Source organism: Cnephaeus nilssonii, assembly GCF_951640355.1.
Source record: "Cnephaeus nilssonii genome assembly, chromosome: 8".
In the NCBI taxonomy this organism is placed as follows: Eukaryota; Metazoa; Chordata; class Mammalia; order Chiroptera; family Vespertilionidae; genus Cnephaeus; species Cnephaeus nilssonii.
In genome coordinates, this window is record NC_137079.1 from 85,453,197 (window position 1) to 85,472,319 (window position 19,123).

Below are 19,123 nucleotides of genomic sequence, written 5' to 3' on the forward strand. Positions count from 1 at the left end.
AAAACAAAAAACAGGAAATACTTCCAGAGCTGAAAGAATAGCTGTTATCCTAAGTTCATCTTCAAACAACAGCATTTTCAAGAATTTTTCCATTTTAGAATTTTTTTCATATCCTGGGATTTATGCAGCTCATCTGCAAATAATATTGACCAGTCTAGTATAGGTAAAGCAAGATAAGGATATATGACTTACGTCCCTCAAAGGCCACAGTCCCAGTGAGTAGGGGCCAAAAAATGAGTGGTTGCTGTAACATTTTTTTAAGAAGACCCCTATTATTGGTTATCTTAAGACAGCTTAGCAGTTCCGGCCAGCAATATTTGATTATGTAAAATCAGTATTTCTGAAGTGGCTTCTGCTACCATTCCAATAAGACAAGGAAGCAATTTTAATAGTTTTAAGAAAATGAAAAAGAGCATAGGAAGGTAGAAAAGGTAGCCTTAATTACATAACTCTGCTCCTGAACATATTAAAAAGAAACCACTAACTGTAAAATTGCATAATAATAACGGAGAGACCCTTTTATAGAGCATAAAACCTAGAAGGCAGTATCAAGAAGGTAAACCATTTTACCTGCAAAAATAAAGGAATTAGAGGAAAAAGTCGAAGGTCCTCATCTATAGTTCTACAGAATAGGAATTTTTTAAAACAGATCCTTATACCATATGCAAAATGGATTAAGGACCAAAATATATCACAAAAGTGTTTGAAGAAAAAATATTTATACACGGATGGCACAAAGCTCCAAAGCCATCAAAGAAAAGACAATAAATCCAACCGTCCCAAAAGTTAAAATATTACCAAGAGATTTAAGTATTTAACAAAAGATTAAGATCCATAACATTATGTTTGTTCAAGTCAAAAAGAAAAAGACAAGCAAATAGGAAAATAAAGAAAGGATTAGAATAGACAATTCACAGACACACAAAAAACACCACAAAAAATTAGTCTCACTAGTGTCAGGGAAATTTTTTTTAAAAAGCCCTTCTTTCACCTGACAGAGGACAAAATTACTGTATTTGCTATTTTCAGATATTCTTGTCTCTCAATAATGTCATCTCAATATAACCAACTTACATTTGAAAAGTCCAACCCTAGGGATCCCTCTACTACTGCTCTCGACTAGGGGCTGCTGACTGGCAACCGCCCTAACCAATGTGGGGTATGGAAAGTGAAGCCTGGGCACCACCTAGTTCTTCTTATCCTCTCACACCTCCTCAGGCACCTGAAGAGTGAGCCCCAGCTGAACTTTGAGGAAACGCTTACTTTTTCTTATGCATCAGCAAAACCAATAAAAATATTTGTAACACATTGGTAAGAGCATGGTAAGAAGAAATTCTCATGTACTTGTCAAAGAATAATTTTCAAAAAGTTGGAAACATAACACAGTAAGCACAGGTCAAAGATTTATTTACCTTATTAACAAGGGACCCCTAAAAAAGATACCAGAAAAGAATGTTGGAATAAGATTACACAGTCTGATGCTAAAGTGGTTAATACCCTACAAGGCTAAATAACTGTAACCTCCTTTCTACTAGAGAAAAATATGTCATTCTACCAAATAAAAATCATTTACAGCTTATCAATATTGCATAAATTAACATCTAGCTTTGCAGAGTCTGGGCTCCAGTCAATTACAAACAGAAAAGTGTCAGTTAACCATTAAATAGTTCGTTAGACAATGCTCCAGCACAGTGGCCTCCCAAACACTTTGGTTTCAGGACTCCTTCACACTCTTAAAAATTAAGGAGCTCCAAAAGCTTTTGTTTACATGGGTTATATCTATTAATATTCAAAACATTAAAAAATAAAATAAAATTTAAACAGTAATTTACTTAAAAACAATAAACCCATTTATATATTAACATGAATAACATTTTTTCAAATCTCTATTTTCTAATACAAAAAAATTAGTGAACGTGACTGGTGTGACTCAGTGGTTGAGTGTCAATCCATGAACTAAGAAGTGACTGGTTTGATTCCTGGTCAGGGCACATGCCTGGGTGGTGGGTTCAATCCCCAGTAGGAGGCATGCAGGAGGCAGCCAATTGATGATGTATCTCTCTCATTATCCCTCTCTCTTCCTCTCTCTCTAAACTCAGTAAAAACATTTAAAAAAAATAAGTGAGCTCAGTGGCATTATTTTAAAGTTTTATAAATCTTTGGGATTTCAAAATAAATTATTGATGACAATTAGAGAAGTTACATAGTCTATAACAGGAATAACCAAAGATAGCTAGTAAGAGTACAGCAAAAGTACTGAGAACAACCTGAGTTAATCTCTAAAAATTTATATTTGTATATCCTCAACCTACCACCTCAGAAAATTCTACAAAATACAATAGCCAAGCACACTTCCCATAAGCTGTCAAAGTAATGATAGCATTACACATCAAGTAGCCTTTGGAAAACTACACTATCTATACTAATAAAAGGTCAATATGCTAATTAGACCGATTAGACCGGACATCTTCCGGACATCCTTCTGGACAAAGCCTTGGTGGTGGAGGTGGAGGCTGAGGCAGAGGCAGTTAGGGGTGATCAGGCAGGCAGAGGGGTTGGGGTGATCAGGCAGGCAGGCAGGCGAGTGGTTAGGAGCCAGAGGTCCTGGATTGCGAGAGGGATATCCAGGATTGGAGAGGGTGCAGGCCTGGTCCACCCCCAACCCCCCTGGGCACGAATTTCGTGCACCAGGCCTCTAGTACATTCATAAAGAAAGAAAAGTGAAAAAAGGCAAATAATGTCTTGGAATTATGAAATAGTTTCAATTTCACAGATCCCATGAAAGGGTCTCAGACACCCCCAGAGGTTCCTGAACCACACTTTGAGAACCACTGCTCTAAGGTGACATTGAAAGGGCTTGCAGTAATCCACTTTCCTTATTTCAAGCCTCAATACAGTTTGTTAAACACCATTTTAAAAATTTATTTTAAAAAATCTTTATTGATGAGAGTATTACAGATGTCCCTCCTCTTTCTCCCTCCTCCTCCATTACCCTTTTCTACCCAGATCATATCCCACCTCAGGCCTTCACTACACTATTATACGGGGGTGGGGGGGGGGAGGATCTGCAATACCTTGTCCATGGGTAATGCATATAAGTTTTTGGTTAATCTCTTTCTGCCCCCCTACCCCATTCCCTCTGAGATTGGTCAATCTGTTCCATTTTTCCATGCCTCTGATTCTATTTTATTCATGTGTTTACTTTGTTCATTAGATTCCTTGTCTGTTTATTTTTACTTTTAGATTCAATTGTTTAGATATGTATTTATTGCCATTTCATTGTGCATATTTTTTCTCTTTCTTCTTCTTCTTCAAGCAGACCCTTTAACATTTCATGTAATACTGGTTTGTGGTGATGAACTCCTTTAGCTTTTTCTTGTCTGTGAAGCTCTTTGACCTTCGATTCTAAATTATAGCTTTTCTGGGTAGAGTAATATTGGTTTTAGGTCCTTGCTTTTCAGCACTTTGAATATTTCTTGCCACTCCCTTCTGACCTGCAAAGTTTCTGTTGAGAAATCAGCTGACAGTCATATAGGCACTCCCTTGCAGGTAAATAACTGCTTTTCTATTGCGGCTTTTAAGATTATCTCTTCGTCTTTTATCTTTGGCATTTTAATTATGATGTGTCTTGGTGTGGGCCTCTTTAGGTTCATCTTGTTTGGGACTTCCTGTGCTTCCTGGACTTGTATGTCTATTTCTTTCACCAGGTAAGGAAAGTTTTCTGTCATTATTTTTTCAAATAGGTTTTCAATTTCTTGCTCCCTTTCTTCTCCTTCCAGCACCCCCATGATGTGAATGTTGATACACTTGAAGTTGTCTCAGAGGCTCTTTACACTATCTTCATATTTTTGGATCTTGTTTTCTTTTTGCTCTTCTAATTGGATGTTTTTTGCTTCCTCATATTCCAAACTCATTTGATTTTTAGCATCCTCTAGTCTACTATTGCTCCCTGCAAATTATTCTTCATTTCACTTAGTGTATCCTTCATTTCTGACTGGTTCTTTTCTATGTCATTGATATTCTCACTAAGTTCCTTGAAGTTGTCACTAAATTCCTTGAAGCTCTCATTAAGATCCTTGAGCATCCTTACACAGAGTTTTGAACTCTGTATCTAGTAGTTTGCTTGCTTCCATTTCATTTAGTTCATTATCTGGAGATTTATTCTGTTTTTTCATTTGTGACATGTTTCTTTGTCTCCACATTTTGGCTGCTTCCCTGTGTTTGTTTCTATGTATTGGGTAGAGCTGCTATGTCTCCTGGAATTGGTAGAGTGGCCTTGTATAGTAGGTGTCCTTCAGGGCCCAGTGGCTCAGCCTCCCCAGTCACCTGAGCTGGGCACTCTACATGTGCCCCTGGGTGGGCTATATGCACTGTCCTATTGTGTTTGAGCCTTGATTGATGTTGGTATCACTCAGAGAGATTGACCCCCAGGCCAATTGGCTGTGAGGACCAGCTGCATCTTACAGTAAAAGAGCTGCTATGGAGGAAATGCCTCTATGTAGCAGGACTTGCTTCAGCGGGGCTTTGGTGCTCACCAAGTCCACCCCTTGAGTGTGTCACTTATGGATGTTGTAGGGTTGTAATCTGGCATGGTCTGAAGCTGACCACTGAGTGAAACTGGCTCTGGGGCCTCCTGGGAGGTACAAAGTCAGCTATTGCCTGTGCCTGTCTGGGGCCACCTGGCACAAGGTACAGAGCAATTTGCAAATGGCTGCTACTTGTATTGGGCTTGGAGATGCCCAAGAGAGGCCAAACTGTGAACTAAGGCAGGCTGCTGCTAATGCCAGGCCTGGGGACACTTATTGAGAGGTATGGGGCATGTTGAAGCCAGCTGCTGCTTGTTTGAGAGATCTTAGGAAATTTTGAAGCCTGAGCCAGGACAGGCCATTCATATGGAAAAACCACTGCAACCAGCTTGGGTGGGACTGCAAATTGGGTGGGGCAGGGTCTCAGGGAATCACCAGGATAGGGTGAACAGTGTGGGCTAGGTTGATAAGAGACTCAGATATTGTGACTGCCTGTTGGCTCTGTGGCAGGGAGGTCTCAGCAAAGGAACAATGACCTCTGCCAGCAGTTTTGTCTGGGAGAAAGCTGCCCCCAATTCTTGCCTTGATGCCAGACAATTTAGTTCCTCCCCATATGTACCTGGATCCTTTCAAGCTGCTGCTCCAGCACTGGAGATCAGAGGGAGTGCATCTGTGTAAGTCCATGTGCTGGCCCTTTAAGAGGAATTGCCTGGGACTTCAGCAACTTTCCATATACCTCAATCCCCCAGCCACAATCCCCACTGGTTTTTATAGCCCAAAGTTATGGGGACTTTTCTTGCTGGCACTGGAACCCTGGGCTGAGGGGTCTGGTGTGCACTGGTGGTCAAACGAACAGTCGGACACTTAGCATATTAGGCTTTTATTATATAGGATTCTTTTTTTTTTTCTAATATGTCCAAAATACAGTTTTCCATATATATATATTAGAGGCCTGGTGCCACCAGTGGGGTCCCTCGGCCTGGTCTGCGGGGATCTGGTAGAAACCGGCTCTCTGACATCCCCCAAGGGGTCCTGGATTGCAAGAGGTCACAGGCCAGTCCAAGGGACCCCACCGGTGCATGATTGAGACCAGGGAGGGACGGCGGGAGGGCTCCAGGGCGTGTCCGGCCCGTCTCGCCCAGTCCCAATTGGCCGGACCCCAGCAGCAAGCTAACCTACTGGTTGGAGTGTCTGTCCCCTGGTGGTCAGTGTGCTGGTGGTCAAACGAACAGTCGGACACTTAGCATATTAGGCTTTTATTATATAGGATTTTTTTTTTTTTTAATATGTCCAAAATACAGTTTTCCAGTATGGCACCTTTGATATACAAAACAAGGCACAAATGGAATATACAGAATGATATTAACTGTTATTTTAAAAAGTTACAGAAATTTGTCTGATTGGATAGTTGAAAGCTGTAGGGAATTAATTTTTAAAGATGTGGTGTTTTAAAAAGTCCTTTATCTTCTAGAGATTTGTACTGAAATATATAGGGATAAAACGACACTGGGTATTTGCTTCAAAATAATTTCAGGTGTGTGGGGTAGGATTAGGAGGAATGGGTGAGTTATATATGAAAACAAGACTGGCCACGGATGGATTAAGTATTAAAACTGTGTGATGGTTGGGAAGGGAGCATTATTACATTACTTTCTATACTTTTGCATATGTTTGAAATTTTCTAAAATGCAATTCTTTTTTAAAAAGTCATAAAAAGGAGAAAAAAATTTAAACAAAGATGCCTACTTAAAAAACTAAGGAATATGAGTGAAGAGATTGTTATGAGTCCAGATTAAAACAGTGTGTTACCTCTCTCCTTTGCTCCAAATTCCTTGAAATGATATATTTTGAAAGAACTAAAGAACTGTAATAGTGAAGGAATACAAGATTAAAGATGATATTAGGATACCAGTGGTTCTGACAGGCTCCTCTTAAGTCCCTCAAAGTGGTTCTCAAAATGTGGTCCCTCAGATAACCAGGAAAATCACCTGATAACTTGTTAGAAATGCAAATTCTCAGGCCACATCCCAACCTACTTAGAGGGTAGGGCCATGTGATCTGGGTTTTAACAAGCCTTCCATGTGATTCTGATGAAGTTCCAGGACACTGTAAAGCTGATGAGACTGATAAGAAACAAGAGAAGAAAACCTTAGCCCAAACCAGCCCCAGAGACAACAATCAGAAAGGAAAAGCAATTACAGTGATATTCTAAGCTCAAGGTCAACAAGTGACAGAAAGCTGGAGGCCCCCAGCTGCAACAGTCAAGTCCTAACCTTGCCCACCTCCAAAGCCAATGGCTGGTGAGAGTGGGAGATAGTTCCGCCCAGGGCAAAAGAGCACCATCCTCAGAATAAAGTGCTTTGTATTTTGGCAGAGAGATGGAAGTGAGGATGGGACAAGAGCTTAGCTCTTCTGCTCACTCCCCATCTGTGTATTCCCAAAGGTCTGTGTGAACAAGCCCCCTTTTCTCAAAGTGAACGTCTTTTGGAGAAAGGAATGCTTATACAAATGTGGGGAAAATCCACACCAACTACCAATCAAGGGAATCTCTTTCACATGTAAGAGTGATCCTTTAAAAACAACAAATAGCAGCATAGATAATCAATAAAGTGAACAAACAGAAGGTTGACAATCAATGGGGGAAAAACACAAATAATTCAAGGATTAGAAAAGAATGTGAAAATTCTAATAGGTATCCTCAGAAATGTAAGGGTACATCTATGAAAAAAAGCAATTAGAACAAGAAGCAATCTTGAATATTTAAAAACAAATTACTGCCCTTGCTGGTTTGGCTCAGTGGATAGTGTCAGCCTGCGAACGGAAGGGTCCCAGGTTTGATTCCGGTCAAGAGCACATGCCAGGGGTTGCAGGCTCAATCGCCAGTAGGGTGTGTGCAGGAGGCAACCAATCAATGATTCTCTCTCATCACTGATGTTTCTATCGCTCTCTCCCTACCTCTCTGAAATCAATAAAAATATATATTTTTTAAATAAAATAAAACATTAAAAAATACAAATTACTAAACTTAAAAATTAAATAGAAAAGCTAAATAATGGTGTAATGGACACATCTGAGGATTAGTGATCTAGAAGATAACATTTGAAGAATTCTTTCGGAACAGAGAACAAAGACCAAGACAAAAAATAAAGGTGAACTGATAGAGGATCAAGTTAGGAGGTCCCATATTCACTTGATGAGTTTCAGAAAAACAAAGCAGATAAGATGGAAAGAAAACAATTAAAGAAATTATTTTCAAAATTGCCCTTAATCCAAGAATGGTACAATTCTTCAGTCAAAAAACCATGGGGTAAACAGTAAAACAAATGTCCCACATATCTAGGCACATACTGGTGAAATTTTAGGACTCCAAGCACAAAAAAAAGTTCTAAAAAGTTTTTCAGGAGGGAAAAAAAGGTCTTTACCAATAAGTAGAATCAGATTGGTATCTGACTTTTAATCAGCAATACTGGATGCCAGCAATCATGTTACAGCCTCAAAATTCTGACTCCCCTCTCTACCCTACACACCCCCACCACTCCAACTTGGAAATTTTAAACACACTTAAATAATTCCTGGGTTAAACATACAGACAACTGAATGTGAAATTACCCACTAGAAATGAATTAACAACAGTCACCTCAGCTAACGACTGTCAGACACAGCCAAGGCAGTGCTTCATTTATCAGAAAACAAGAAAGAATGAAAATAAACCTCTGCACAATACACCTTAAAGCAATGATTGTTAACATCTCTGAAGATACGGCGGTCCACGACAGAGCCTAGGAGTCTGAATTCATTTATGTATTTAAGGCCCATGGAATTTGCATGCTAACTAGTGATAAACTGCAGACTAAGTCATATTTTAGATTATCAGCTCAATTTATAATATTGGTTACTTCATCCTAATGAGGTGAATTGGGTTAGGAATAACATCTCTGAATAATATAAAAGTTAAACTGAGTTCCTAAAGTCAGGCAAGGCTTTATTCATTTTTATATGTTTAATCTATGCACAGTGGTGGCACAGGTAAACATTCAAAAGTATATTAACTGAATTAATGTACTGGACAGATATTTTCCAAAATATGGGGCTTACTGGAGAAACAGAATAAAACAGAATAAAAAAATCTGGGTGGTGGTTACAAGGTTGGGAAACTGATGTACACATGAATTTTAACCTCAGGTCTACGATGTCACGGTGCCACACAACAGGTGTTCCACGATTCAGGTAGCATCTTAAGACTTAGAGGAGCAACAAGAGGGCTGAGAGCTGTTATCAGCTTTCCTGCCTTCCTTCTTGCAAGCAAGGCCCATGGACTTCGATAATTACAATGTCAGATAAAATTAATTTTTCAACTATAAAAACAGACTAATTTTTAAAAACCTAGACCCTTTTAGCTATCTGTCAAAAGGGTAGAGCTCTAACTCAAGCAAGCACAGGTGACTAGAACATAAAATCAAAGTCTCTGTATTATAGAGGACAAAAAGATCTCAGTAACTTTTATTTAAAACGTTTAAAAAGATTCAATTACTACCTTCATAGGGTAAATTTTAACTAAACCTAAAACTGAGGTAACTATTTCAAAAACTGTTTCTGCTATGAGAAATTATTTGAACCTCATCAAGTACTATACTTAACATACTTTTTCATGAGGAAATTTTAAAAGGTCCAATTCTGAACCATACCAAAACAAGCACTTTAATTGAATCTAAATATATACAGAGGCCATATCTATATTACTATTTCAAACATTCAATATTTGAGCTACTTAAGTAGTGGCAATAGGTGAATTTCAAAATGTTCTTTGAAATAAACTAAAAATGTAAATCTCAAGACTTTCTATTACATTAATTTAAACTGGTTTATTTTTAAAATATTTCCTCCTCCTCCTACAGTTAAAGAATACTTCTCTCCTGCATTAAAAACAAAATAACTGTATCTCTCTCTCTAACCTATAGCTTTGCTCAGCTGAATTAAACATTTTTAAAGCTTTATTCTTTACTACTACACCAATATCCTCAATTCTTAACTGGTCCAACAGCAGATTTCCGTATCTGACAGCAATACATACAATATATACAAATAAAGAGAATTCTGCCAGCAATTTTGTTCAGTAACAATACAGAAGACACAGTATTAAAAATCAATTGTGTATTTATTTGCACAGATTCAAAGAAAAGAATTGAAAATCCAACATAGTATCATATGAAGCTTATAATTCAATGACTAATCCAGTTTAAAAAGAAGTTTTCCTCCACTAACTTGAGCATGGCACTATTTTAAATGCTTCAGTTATGAGTGCTGAAACATCAGACACCTACACATCTTCAGTTTTCATAGAATTACTATTAAGTCCAAAAAAGTCTTTTTTGATGATGTACCGAACACACTGCAAAATCACATTTCTTTCATGTCGAATGTCTGGAGCTAAAAGCTAAAAAACAATAAATATAGAGATTAGCTAGTAAATAAAACATATCCAAGAAATATAATCTAAAATATTTATCTGCCTTCCCCATATGAAAACACAGAACAATAAAGATGTACATTATATTTACTAATTATTTGCTAAAAAAGAATGCAAGAACATTTCTTCTTAATTTAAATCAAAACTATCTAGCTTTTTAAACAGCATAAATGTTAACATTTGGGTTCTTCTCTAGGAGTATCTGACAAGGGACCAAAAAAAAAGGTTTAAAAGTCTGCAATTCTTTAATATAAAAATCATATTAAACAGGATTCTCCCCAATTTAAATCTATAAACAGTATACAATTGGTAAGTAGATACATAAAGATAGTAATAATACTAACAGTTAAAAATCCCAATATTCCTGGACTTTTATAACTTCCCATTTTTGTGCTTATTGCAATTAAAAGAAAGCTAAAAATCCCTGGTATTTAGAATAAGTAAGTACATAACCAAGGAGTCATGTAATTTGTCAAAAAGATAAAAGTGAAACTTATTTTCCAATGTCATTAACGTAGTTTGAAAACATCACATAGGAACTTTCAGTGGAAAAATGATTTAATTTACCCCGATTAGGCAAACATTTTAAAAATACAATTTACTTTTTACAGCACTGAAATTTACAAAACAGAGATCTCATTTCAGATCAATTTAATCAGAAGCAACTGTGTCTACATGTAATCTTCATAGAGTGTAGCCACCAAATACTTTAGCTACAGCACAAGCACTTACCTGACAAGGCAAAACCAAACAGAATTTTCACAGAATGTCAACAGTTTTACAACTCCATTAAAAATTTAGGAATATTTCTATTTCTATCACTCTTATACATGAAAGCCTTGGATCTTTGAATAGCTTCATGTCCATTACTTAGAATCAAAAGATGTATTGCTTCCTCATTATAATTTGAAAAAAGATAATAGATTTTTTTTAGCACACCACACTGAGAATAAAGCCAAAAATGCACAGATGTTTCCTTTTCTCACCCTGGCTGAGTGGCTCAGTTGGTTGCAGCATCATCTCGTACAGCACAAGGTTGCAAGTTCAATTCCCACTCAGGGCACAAGCCTAGGTTGTGGGTTGGATCCCAGGTCAGGGCGCCTATAGGAGGCAACCAACAGATGTTTCTCTCTCACATCAATGTTTGTTTCTTTCTCTCTCTCTCCCTTTCTTTCTTTCACTCAAATCAATGGAAAAATATCCTTAGGTGAAGATTAAAAAAACCACACACACAAAAGAAAACCCCTTTTCTCCTTTCAGTCTGCCAGTGTATTTAGCTGTGCTTTCAATGAAAACTTTAAGTGTCAGTATACCTCAATACACATTTTGTAACCAATCAGTTAAACGTAGATTCTTTTACACTGAGTAGCCAGATTATTATGATCTCTGAACACATAATAATCTGGCCACTCAGTGTATTTGTATCTCAAATGGGTACCAAAAGTATTCTAGACTTTTGCCGGAGATCAACCACCTATTTGCCCTGAGCTTTCTATCAGCCAGTGCAAAGGGGAAAACTGATCAGGTGCACGATTTATAGTATCTTTGATATCAAATAAATGAGGTACTCAAGAGAAGTACACTGAGTGGCCAGATTATTACGCGTTCAGAGATCATAATAATCTGGCCACTCAGTGTGTGTGTGTGTGTGTGTGTGTGTGTGTGTGTGTGTGTGTGTGTGTATTAGAGGCCTGGTGCATGAATTTGTGCTTGGGTGGGGTCCGGCCAGCCTGGCCAGTGGGAGGGGACATGGGCAGTTGGCCGGCCTGCCTGCTGGTCGAACTCCTGGTCGAGGGGACAATTTGCATATTAGCCTTTTATTATATAGGATATACACTGAATGGCCAAATTATTATGCATTCAGGGACCATAATAATCTGGCCACTCAGTGTATTTTTAAGCAGTTTTGAAAATTGTAGGATTAAGCAAATAAAAAATGGGGGGGGGGGGGGGACAAGATGAGGGGAGAGAAAGAGCCCTAGCTGGTTTGGCTCAGTAGATAGAGCGTCAGCCTGTAGACTGAAGGGTAGTGGGTTTGATTCTGGTCAGGTGCACATACTTTGGTTGCAGGCTCTATCCCTGACCCGGTTGGGGTGCATATAGGAGGCAACCAATTGATATCTCTCTTACATATCTGTTTCTCTCTCTCTGTCTCTCCCCCTCCCTTCCACGCTAAAAATCAATGGGAAAATATCCTCGAGTCAGGATTAACCAAAAACAAAAGAGCGAGAGAGAAAGAGAGAGAGAGAGAGAGAGAGAGAGAGAGAGAGAGAGAGAGAGAGAGAAATAACTCATGGACATGAACCACAGTGTAATAATTGTGGGGGGGGTCTAGGAGTGGCTGGAGATGGAAGACCCATAGCAGGGATAAATGGTGATGGGGGAAAATAAAGATAAAATAAAGAGGGGAAAAAGAAAAATCATTTACCATTTCCAGGAGATATGGATGATGTGTTCTTGGTTCAAATAAAGCATGATAGTTGTGACAATCTTTTTTCCTCTTAGGGTTTGTCTTTTTGAAATTTTTCTTTTGGCTCTTGGCTTCTGAGAAATTTTTAACAGTCGCTTTAACATCTTGATTTGGTCCCTTAGGAGTATCACTATGAAGAACCTGGTCTTCCGCCAGAACATCTGCTTCGGTCTTAATGGGAGTTTCTAAATGAGATAAAAAACACAAAGATTAAAAACAAAAACACAGGTTATCCTTCTAAAAGGTAACAACAACAAAAACCATAATAATTTTTCCCAGCCATAATACTGCCTAATTATTAATTAGAACTAGGCATTTACTATCCTCTCTAATAAAATGGTAATATGCAAATTAACCATCACTCCGCTGCATAAGCCACGCCCACCAGCCAAGCCACGCCCACCAGCCAATCAGGGTGAGTATGCAAATTAACCCCAATCCAAGATGGCTACAGCCACAGAGAGCAAGGTTTCCTAGGTAACAGAGGAAGCCAAGCTTTCCATAGCTGTTGCAGGCCTAAGCCTCCACTCAAGCTACAAAGTTTCAATTATAGAAGGTAAACAAATTCAAACAAATGGCGGCAGAATGGAGCTTGAGAGAGCAGGCCAGGGTTGCCGGCGGCAACAGGGGAAGCAAAGCTTTCTGTACACCCTGGCCGGGCCCACCCGCTTAAGGCTACAAAGTTTCAATTGTAGAAGGTGAATTAACTGCCACAGAAATGGCTGCCACCCCGGAGGGAGCAGCAGGCTTGGCTCCGCTCCAGGCTACAAAGTTTCAATTGTAGAAGGAAAATAAATTCCAGATACCAGGGCCTCTGCTTGGGTTGCCAGGGGGCATGGCCGGCCTGCAAACCACCACAGGCCCCTCGCTCAGGCTGCCCCACACCCCAAGGGAACCCCCACCTGATCCAGGACGCCCTTCAGGGCAACCCAGTTGGCCCCCACCCCTGTACCAGGCCTCTATCCTATCTAATAAAAGAGTAATATACAGATTGATCATCACTGCAACACACAATATAGCTGCCCCCATGTGGTCAAAGATCCTGCCCCCATGTGAACACAAGATGGCCAGCAGGAGAGGGCAGTTGGGAGGCACCCGGCCTGCAAGGGAGGGCAGTTGTGAGGGACCAGGCCTGCAAGGGAGGGCAGTTGAGAGGGACCAGGCTTGCAAGGGAGGGCAGTTGGAGGTGATCAACCCTGCAGGAGAGGGCAGTTAGGGGTGACCAGGCTGGCAGAGGAGGGAAGTTGGGGGCAAACAGGCTGTCAGGGGGGCAGTTAAGCATCAACCAGGCTGGCAGCGGAGTGGTTAGGGGTGATCAGGTTGGCAGGCAGAAGCGGTTAGGAGCAATCAGGAAGGCAGGCAGGCAAGCAGTTGGGAGCCAGCAGTCCTGGATTGTGAGAGGGATGTCTGACTGCCCGTTTAGGCCCGATCCCGGTCGGACATCCCTCCAGGAGTCCCAGATTGGAGAGGGTACAGGCTGGGCTGAGGGACAACCCCCCGCCGTGCACGAATTTCGTGCACTGGGCTTCTAGTGTATTATAATGCTTTTTTAAAATTGGGAGTTATAACTGCCAAGACTTGAGGAGATTACCACAAAGAATTAAAGAAAGTGATCCTTATGAAAGAAATAAGACAAGACTGAAACTTGGATCTATACAAATGAAGAATGAAGAGTGCCAGAAACAGTCAATATGTGTGAATAAATACAAGATACATTGTTTTCTTGTTTGAAAATTCTTTTAAATATAATGATAATATAAAGCAAAAATAATAACAATGTATGTGGGGTTTATAACATCTGTAGTGATAAAATCTATGATAACAATAACACAAAGGAAGGGTAGAGAAAAATGTAAATATGCTATGTAATAAAAGGCTAATATACAAATTGTCCCCTTGACTGGGAGTTCAAACAAAAGGTGGGGCTGGCCAGCCAACCACCTGCGGCCCCTCCCTCCAGCTGGCCCGATCAGCCCCTATCGGGACGGGCCAGCTGGACCCCACCTGTGCACGAATTCATGCACCGGGCCTCTAGTATTGTTATAAATTTCTTAAATTGTATGTGAAATGCTATAACATCATCTGAAAGTAAACTGTGATAAGTTAAAGTTGCATATTATAAACTCTATACCAACTCTTATTAAAGAAAACAAAGAGATATATTTAATAAACCAACATTTGCACTAGCCTAAAAATATAGAATTGATCCCACAGGCCAGGCCGAGGGACCCCCACTGGGCCTCTAGTGAAGAAATAAAAGGTGAGATTAAAAGATATATAGAGACAAATGGGAATGACAATGCGACACATCAAAACTTTTGGGATGCAGTGAAAGTAGTATTAAGAGGGAAGTTTATATCATTACAGGCCTATCTCAAGAAACAAGAGAAATCCTAAGTAAACAACCTAACATTACATCTTAATGAACTAGAAAAAGAAAAACAAAAGCAACCCAAAGTTAGCAGAAGAAAGGAAATAATAACAATTAGAGCAGAATTGAATGAAATAGAAAACAATTAATACAACAAAGAGCAGGTTCTTTGAAAAGATTAATAAAATTGACAACCCTGTGGCTAAAATCACTAAGAAAAAGAGAATAGACTCATATAAACAAAATCAGAAATGAAAGAGAAGTTACTATAGACATCACAGATATATAAAGGATCATAATAGAATACTATGAAAGACTATGTCACTAAATTCAATGACTTAGAAAAAAAGGATAAGTTCCTAGAAATATATAACCTTCCTAGACTGAATCATGAAGAATTAGAAAATCTAAATAGACTGATCAACAATGAGGAAATTGAAACTAACCATCAAAAACCTCCCAAAAAATAAAGCCCAGGACCAGATGGCTTCACCAGTGAATTCTACCAAACATAAAACCTATCCTTCTCAAACTCTTCCAAAAAAATTGAATTAGAGGCAACACTTCCTAACACATTTTATGAGGCTAACATAACCCCGATACCAAAATCTGGCAAGAATAACATGAACCAAGAAAACTAAAGACCTATATCTCTGATGAATACAGATGTAAAAATCCTAAACAAAACATTAGCAAATCAAATACAACAATACATAAAAAAATAACACATCACCACCAACTGGGGTTCATTCCAAAAGCACAAGGATGGTTCAACATATGCAAATCAATCAATGTAATACACCACATTAACAAAACAACGAATAAAAATCAGATGACCTTATCAATAGATGCAGAAAAAGCATTTGATAAGACACAACACCCATTTATGATTAAAACACTCAATAAAATAGGAACAGAAGGAAAGTAACTCAATATAATAAAGGCCATATATGACAAATCCTCAGCAAATCTTGGTTAAGAGCATTTTAAAATTAACAGGCTGTTAATTTTCACAAGTGACATACGGACTGGATAGTTTATTCGTTAAATCCGAAGTTTGTTAAACCAAGGCCCACAAAATCAAAGGTTTACTGTATTTGCAAAGAATAGCTCCAACAAGAGGTTAATATTCAAAGTATATAAAGAACTCATACAAGTCAACACCAAACAAACAATCCAATTAAAAAATAGGCAGCCTACTTGAAACAGACACTTCTCCCAAGAAGACATACAAATAGCCAACAGATATATGAAAAGATGTTCAACTTCACTATTAGGGAAATGCAAATCAAAACTACAATGAGATACCACTTCACACCTGTTAAATTGCTATTATCAACAAGACAGTTCATAACAAGTATTGGAGAGGTTGTGAAGAGGGAACCCTCATTCACTGCTGGTGGGAAGGTTAACTGGTAGAACCACTATGGCTGTTCCTCAAAAAACTAAGAATCGAGTTACCATATGACCCAGCAATTCCTCTTCTGGGTATCTACCCAAAAAACTCGAAAACGTTTATTCACAAAGATATATGCAGCATTGTTCACAGTGGCCAAGACATGGAGACAACAAAAGTGTCCTTTGATAAAGGACTGGATAAAGAAGATGTGGTTCATATACACTATGGAATATTACTCAGTCATAAGAAAAGATGAAATACTGCCATTTGTGACAACATGGATGGACCTTGAGAATATTATCCTAAGCAAAATAAGCCATCAGAAAAAGCTAAGAACTATATGATTTCAAAACTGAAACTCATAGGCACAGATAACAGTATGGTGGTTATCAGAGGGCAGTAAAGGAGGCCAAATATATGGTGACGAAAGATGATTTAACTTTGGGGGGTGAGCACACGATGCAATATGCAGATCATGTTATCACAGAAAAGTACACTTGAACCTATACAATCTTATTAACCAATGTCACCCCAATTTAAAAAAAAGGTTATGCATTACTGTGCAAGAAGACAACAAATGCCACACAGAGAAAGGCTTTACTGGAAGGCAATATAGCTGGCTTCTTTACACGTTTAAGTCCCTAAACCAGTGATGGTGAACCTATGACATGCGTAGCCACTTCTGATGACACGCGGACGCATGCCGAGGATGAAACATTTGCTGCTCCTGAGGATGAAACATTTGCGAAATAATGTTTTTTCCTCAAAGTGACACACTACCCGAGTTATGCTCAGTTTTTTGGCGAAGTTTGACACACCAAGCTCAAAAGGTTGCCCATCACTGCCCTAAACTTAGGCTTTGCACCCGCTCAGCTCACACTAGCTTTGGAAGCTTATCCGTTCTATGCTTAAGGTTCTTTGAAAATGAAGGGGTGGGACCTCAAAGATCCCTTCCAGTTTCTTTTCTTCCTTCTAGTTAAAAAGAGGTGGTAGCCTCAAAATGAAGACATGAGTATAAAAGCATTAAATGTTTTATCTTAAGAGAGAGAGAAGAAAGCATCCACACAGCTTGTTTTTACTGGATTCTGTAATCTGGTAATAGCTTTCTTTGCTATCACATGTCATAAATACAACTGATAAGCAGAAAATGTAATATGTGTTTAAAGAATAACTCCATCTTCATATCAGTGCACTGGAAACAAGAGTAAAGAGATAAATACTACTTTCATTTTTTTTTTATTTAAAAAAGGAGCCACTATCTGATAAAGCCCAAGTAGTTTATATTTCAAAAATTTCAAGTAGCTTTTAACCAGCTACCATAGTAAGCCAGAGCCCATCTTAAAAAGAAAAAAAAAATTCCGGTTACAGATAGATCTAAACATTATCTTTTGTATTAAATCCCAACTCTTTCTTCTTTAACATCTTCCAACTACACAAACATTGATTATCTCTAGCCTAGTCAACATTAAAGTGCTGCAACCCTCATCCACTTACATTCAAATCTTCCCTTCATTCTATATATTCACTGTTAGACTCTGTATTCTGATCTTCAGTACATTTCCTATTGCGATTACTCATCTTGTCCTACGAAACATACACATGAATTCTCTCACGGTTGGTAAAGCCTAAATAAAATTACTATGAAGAGTCAGATTTCCACAACAGCAGGACCCAGGCTTATTCATGAAGCATATGCTGAATTACTGATAGGAACATTGGATTAAGAACTGCAAATGACACTGCAACACATCAATGGCCTACTCACAGCTCTTTTTTAAAAAATATATGTTTTTTATTGATTCTAGAGAAAGGAAGGGAGAGGGAGAGGGAGAGAGATAGAAACATTGATGAGAGAATCATTGATCGGCTGCCTCCTGAACACCCCCCACCGGGGACTGAGACCACAACCTGGGCACATGCCATGACCCGGAATCAAACTAGCGACCTCTTGGTGCATGGGATGATATTCAATCAACTGAGCCACACTAGCCAAGGCAACTCACAGCTCTTTTAAGTGATCTTAAAAGAGATGCTAGAGATTAAACTGGCTCATCATCATCTCTAAGGGTAAGACAGGTCTTCTGGACATAACTGACTTCTCAGAAAGACTCTTGAAAGGATTCATTTCTTCCAACCGTTAAAACTAATGCAATCACAAGTACAGGCTGCTTTGTTAAAAAATGAGATAATTTATGTAAATCTGTTCTATGAAGAGCAATACTCTATATATATTTAAGAAAGTCTATCATCATCTCTGTCATAAAGGACCTCTTTGTACCCACCAAAGGTGCAGGGAGAGTAGAGACAAGAAATTAACTTTCTTTGTTATATCTTTCAGAATTTTCTTCAATACCATTAGTCAATATTCTCTCTTCTTCCCATTCTCTCACTGTATGTTTACCTTTTTCTCCCAGAATAGCAATACATTTCCCCATTTGTTTCCTTTGTCACATGTTAACTTTACTTCTGAATCAAATGAATAGGAATTTCAATATCAAATAGGAACATGCATGACACATATTTCCTTGGATACGTACACATGACTGGACAGAACTGATGCATAGTATATATCAAAGGCAAAAGCAACAAAATAAAACAAAACCATTGCAACAACTGAGGCCATGACTTACCTTCCGGCTCACTCTCTGACCCTGAGAGGCTGCCATAGTTGTTCATTAATGAGCACAGGGCTGGTGTCACTTCCTTGGGTATGACAGTACTTTGTGGTTTTTCCTCTTTATCAGATTCTGAAATAGAAAAAGAATTAAGAGTCTAACAGTATACCAAAAATATCTACCACAATAAAAAGAAAGCTGACAACCCCCCACTCCCTCATGTGTTAGGAAAAAGAATTTTTTCCTAAAGCTTCCCAAAGAACAAAACCCAAAGG

At 38.7% G+C, this 19,123-nt stretch overlaps 1 protein-coding gene across 1 annotated transcript in view; it reads right to left on the reverse strand.

The window, feature by feature from the left end:
- Positions 1 to 5,878: 5,878 nt before the first annotated feature.
- NUFIP1 (nuclear FMR1 interacting protein 1) overlaps positions 5,879 to 19,123 on the reverse strand; it is a 49,556-nt gene continuing 36,311 nt past the window's right edge. Inside the window, exons 8-10 of the mRNA XM_079778840.1 lie at positions 18,864 to 18,980; positions 12,422 to 12,648; positions 5,879 to 9,960 (exon numbers count right to left, since the gene is read on the reverse strand). Coding sequence (XP_079634966.1) covers positions 9,844 to 9,960; positions 12,422 to 12,648; positions 18,864 to 18,980 — 461 coding nt within the window. The 3' untranslated portion in view covers positions 5,879 to 9,843. The remainder of the gene's footprint in view (positions 9,961 to 12,421; positions 12,649 to 18,863; positions 18,981 to 19,123) is intronic.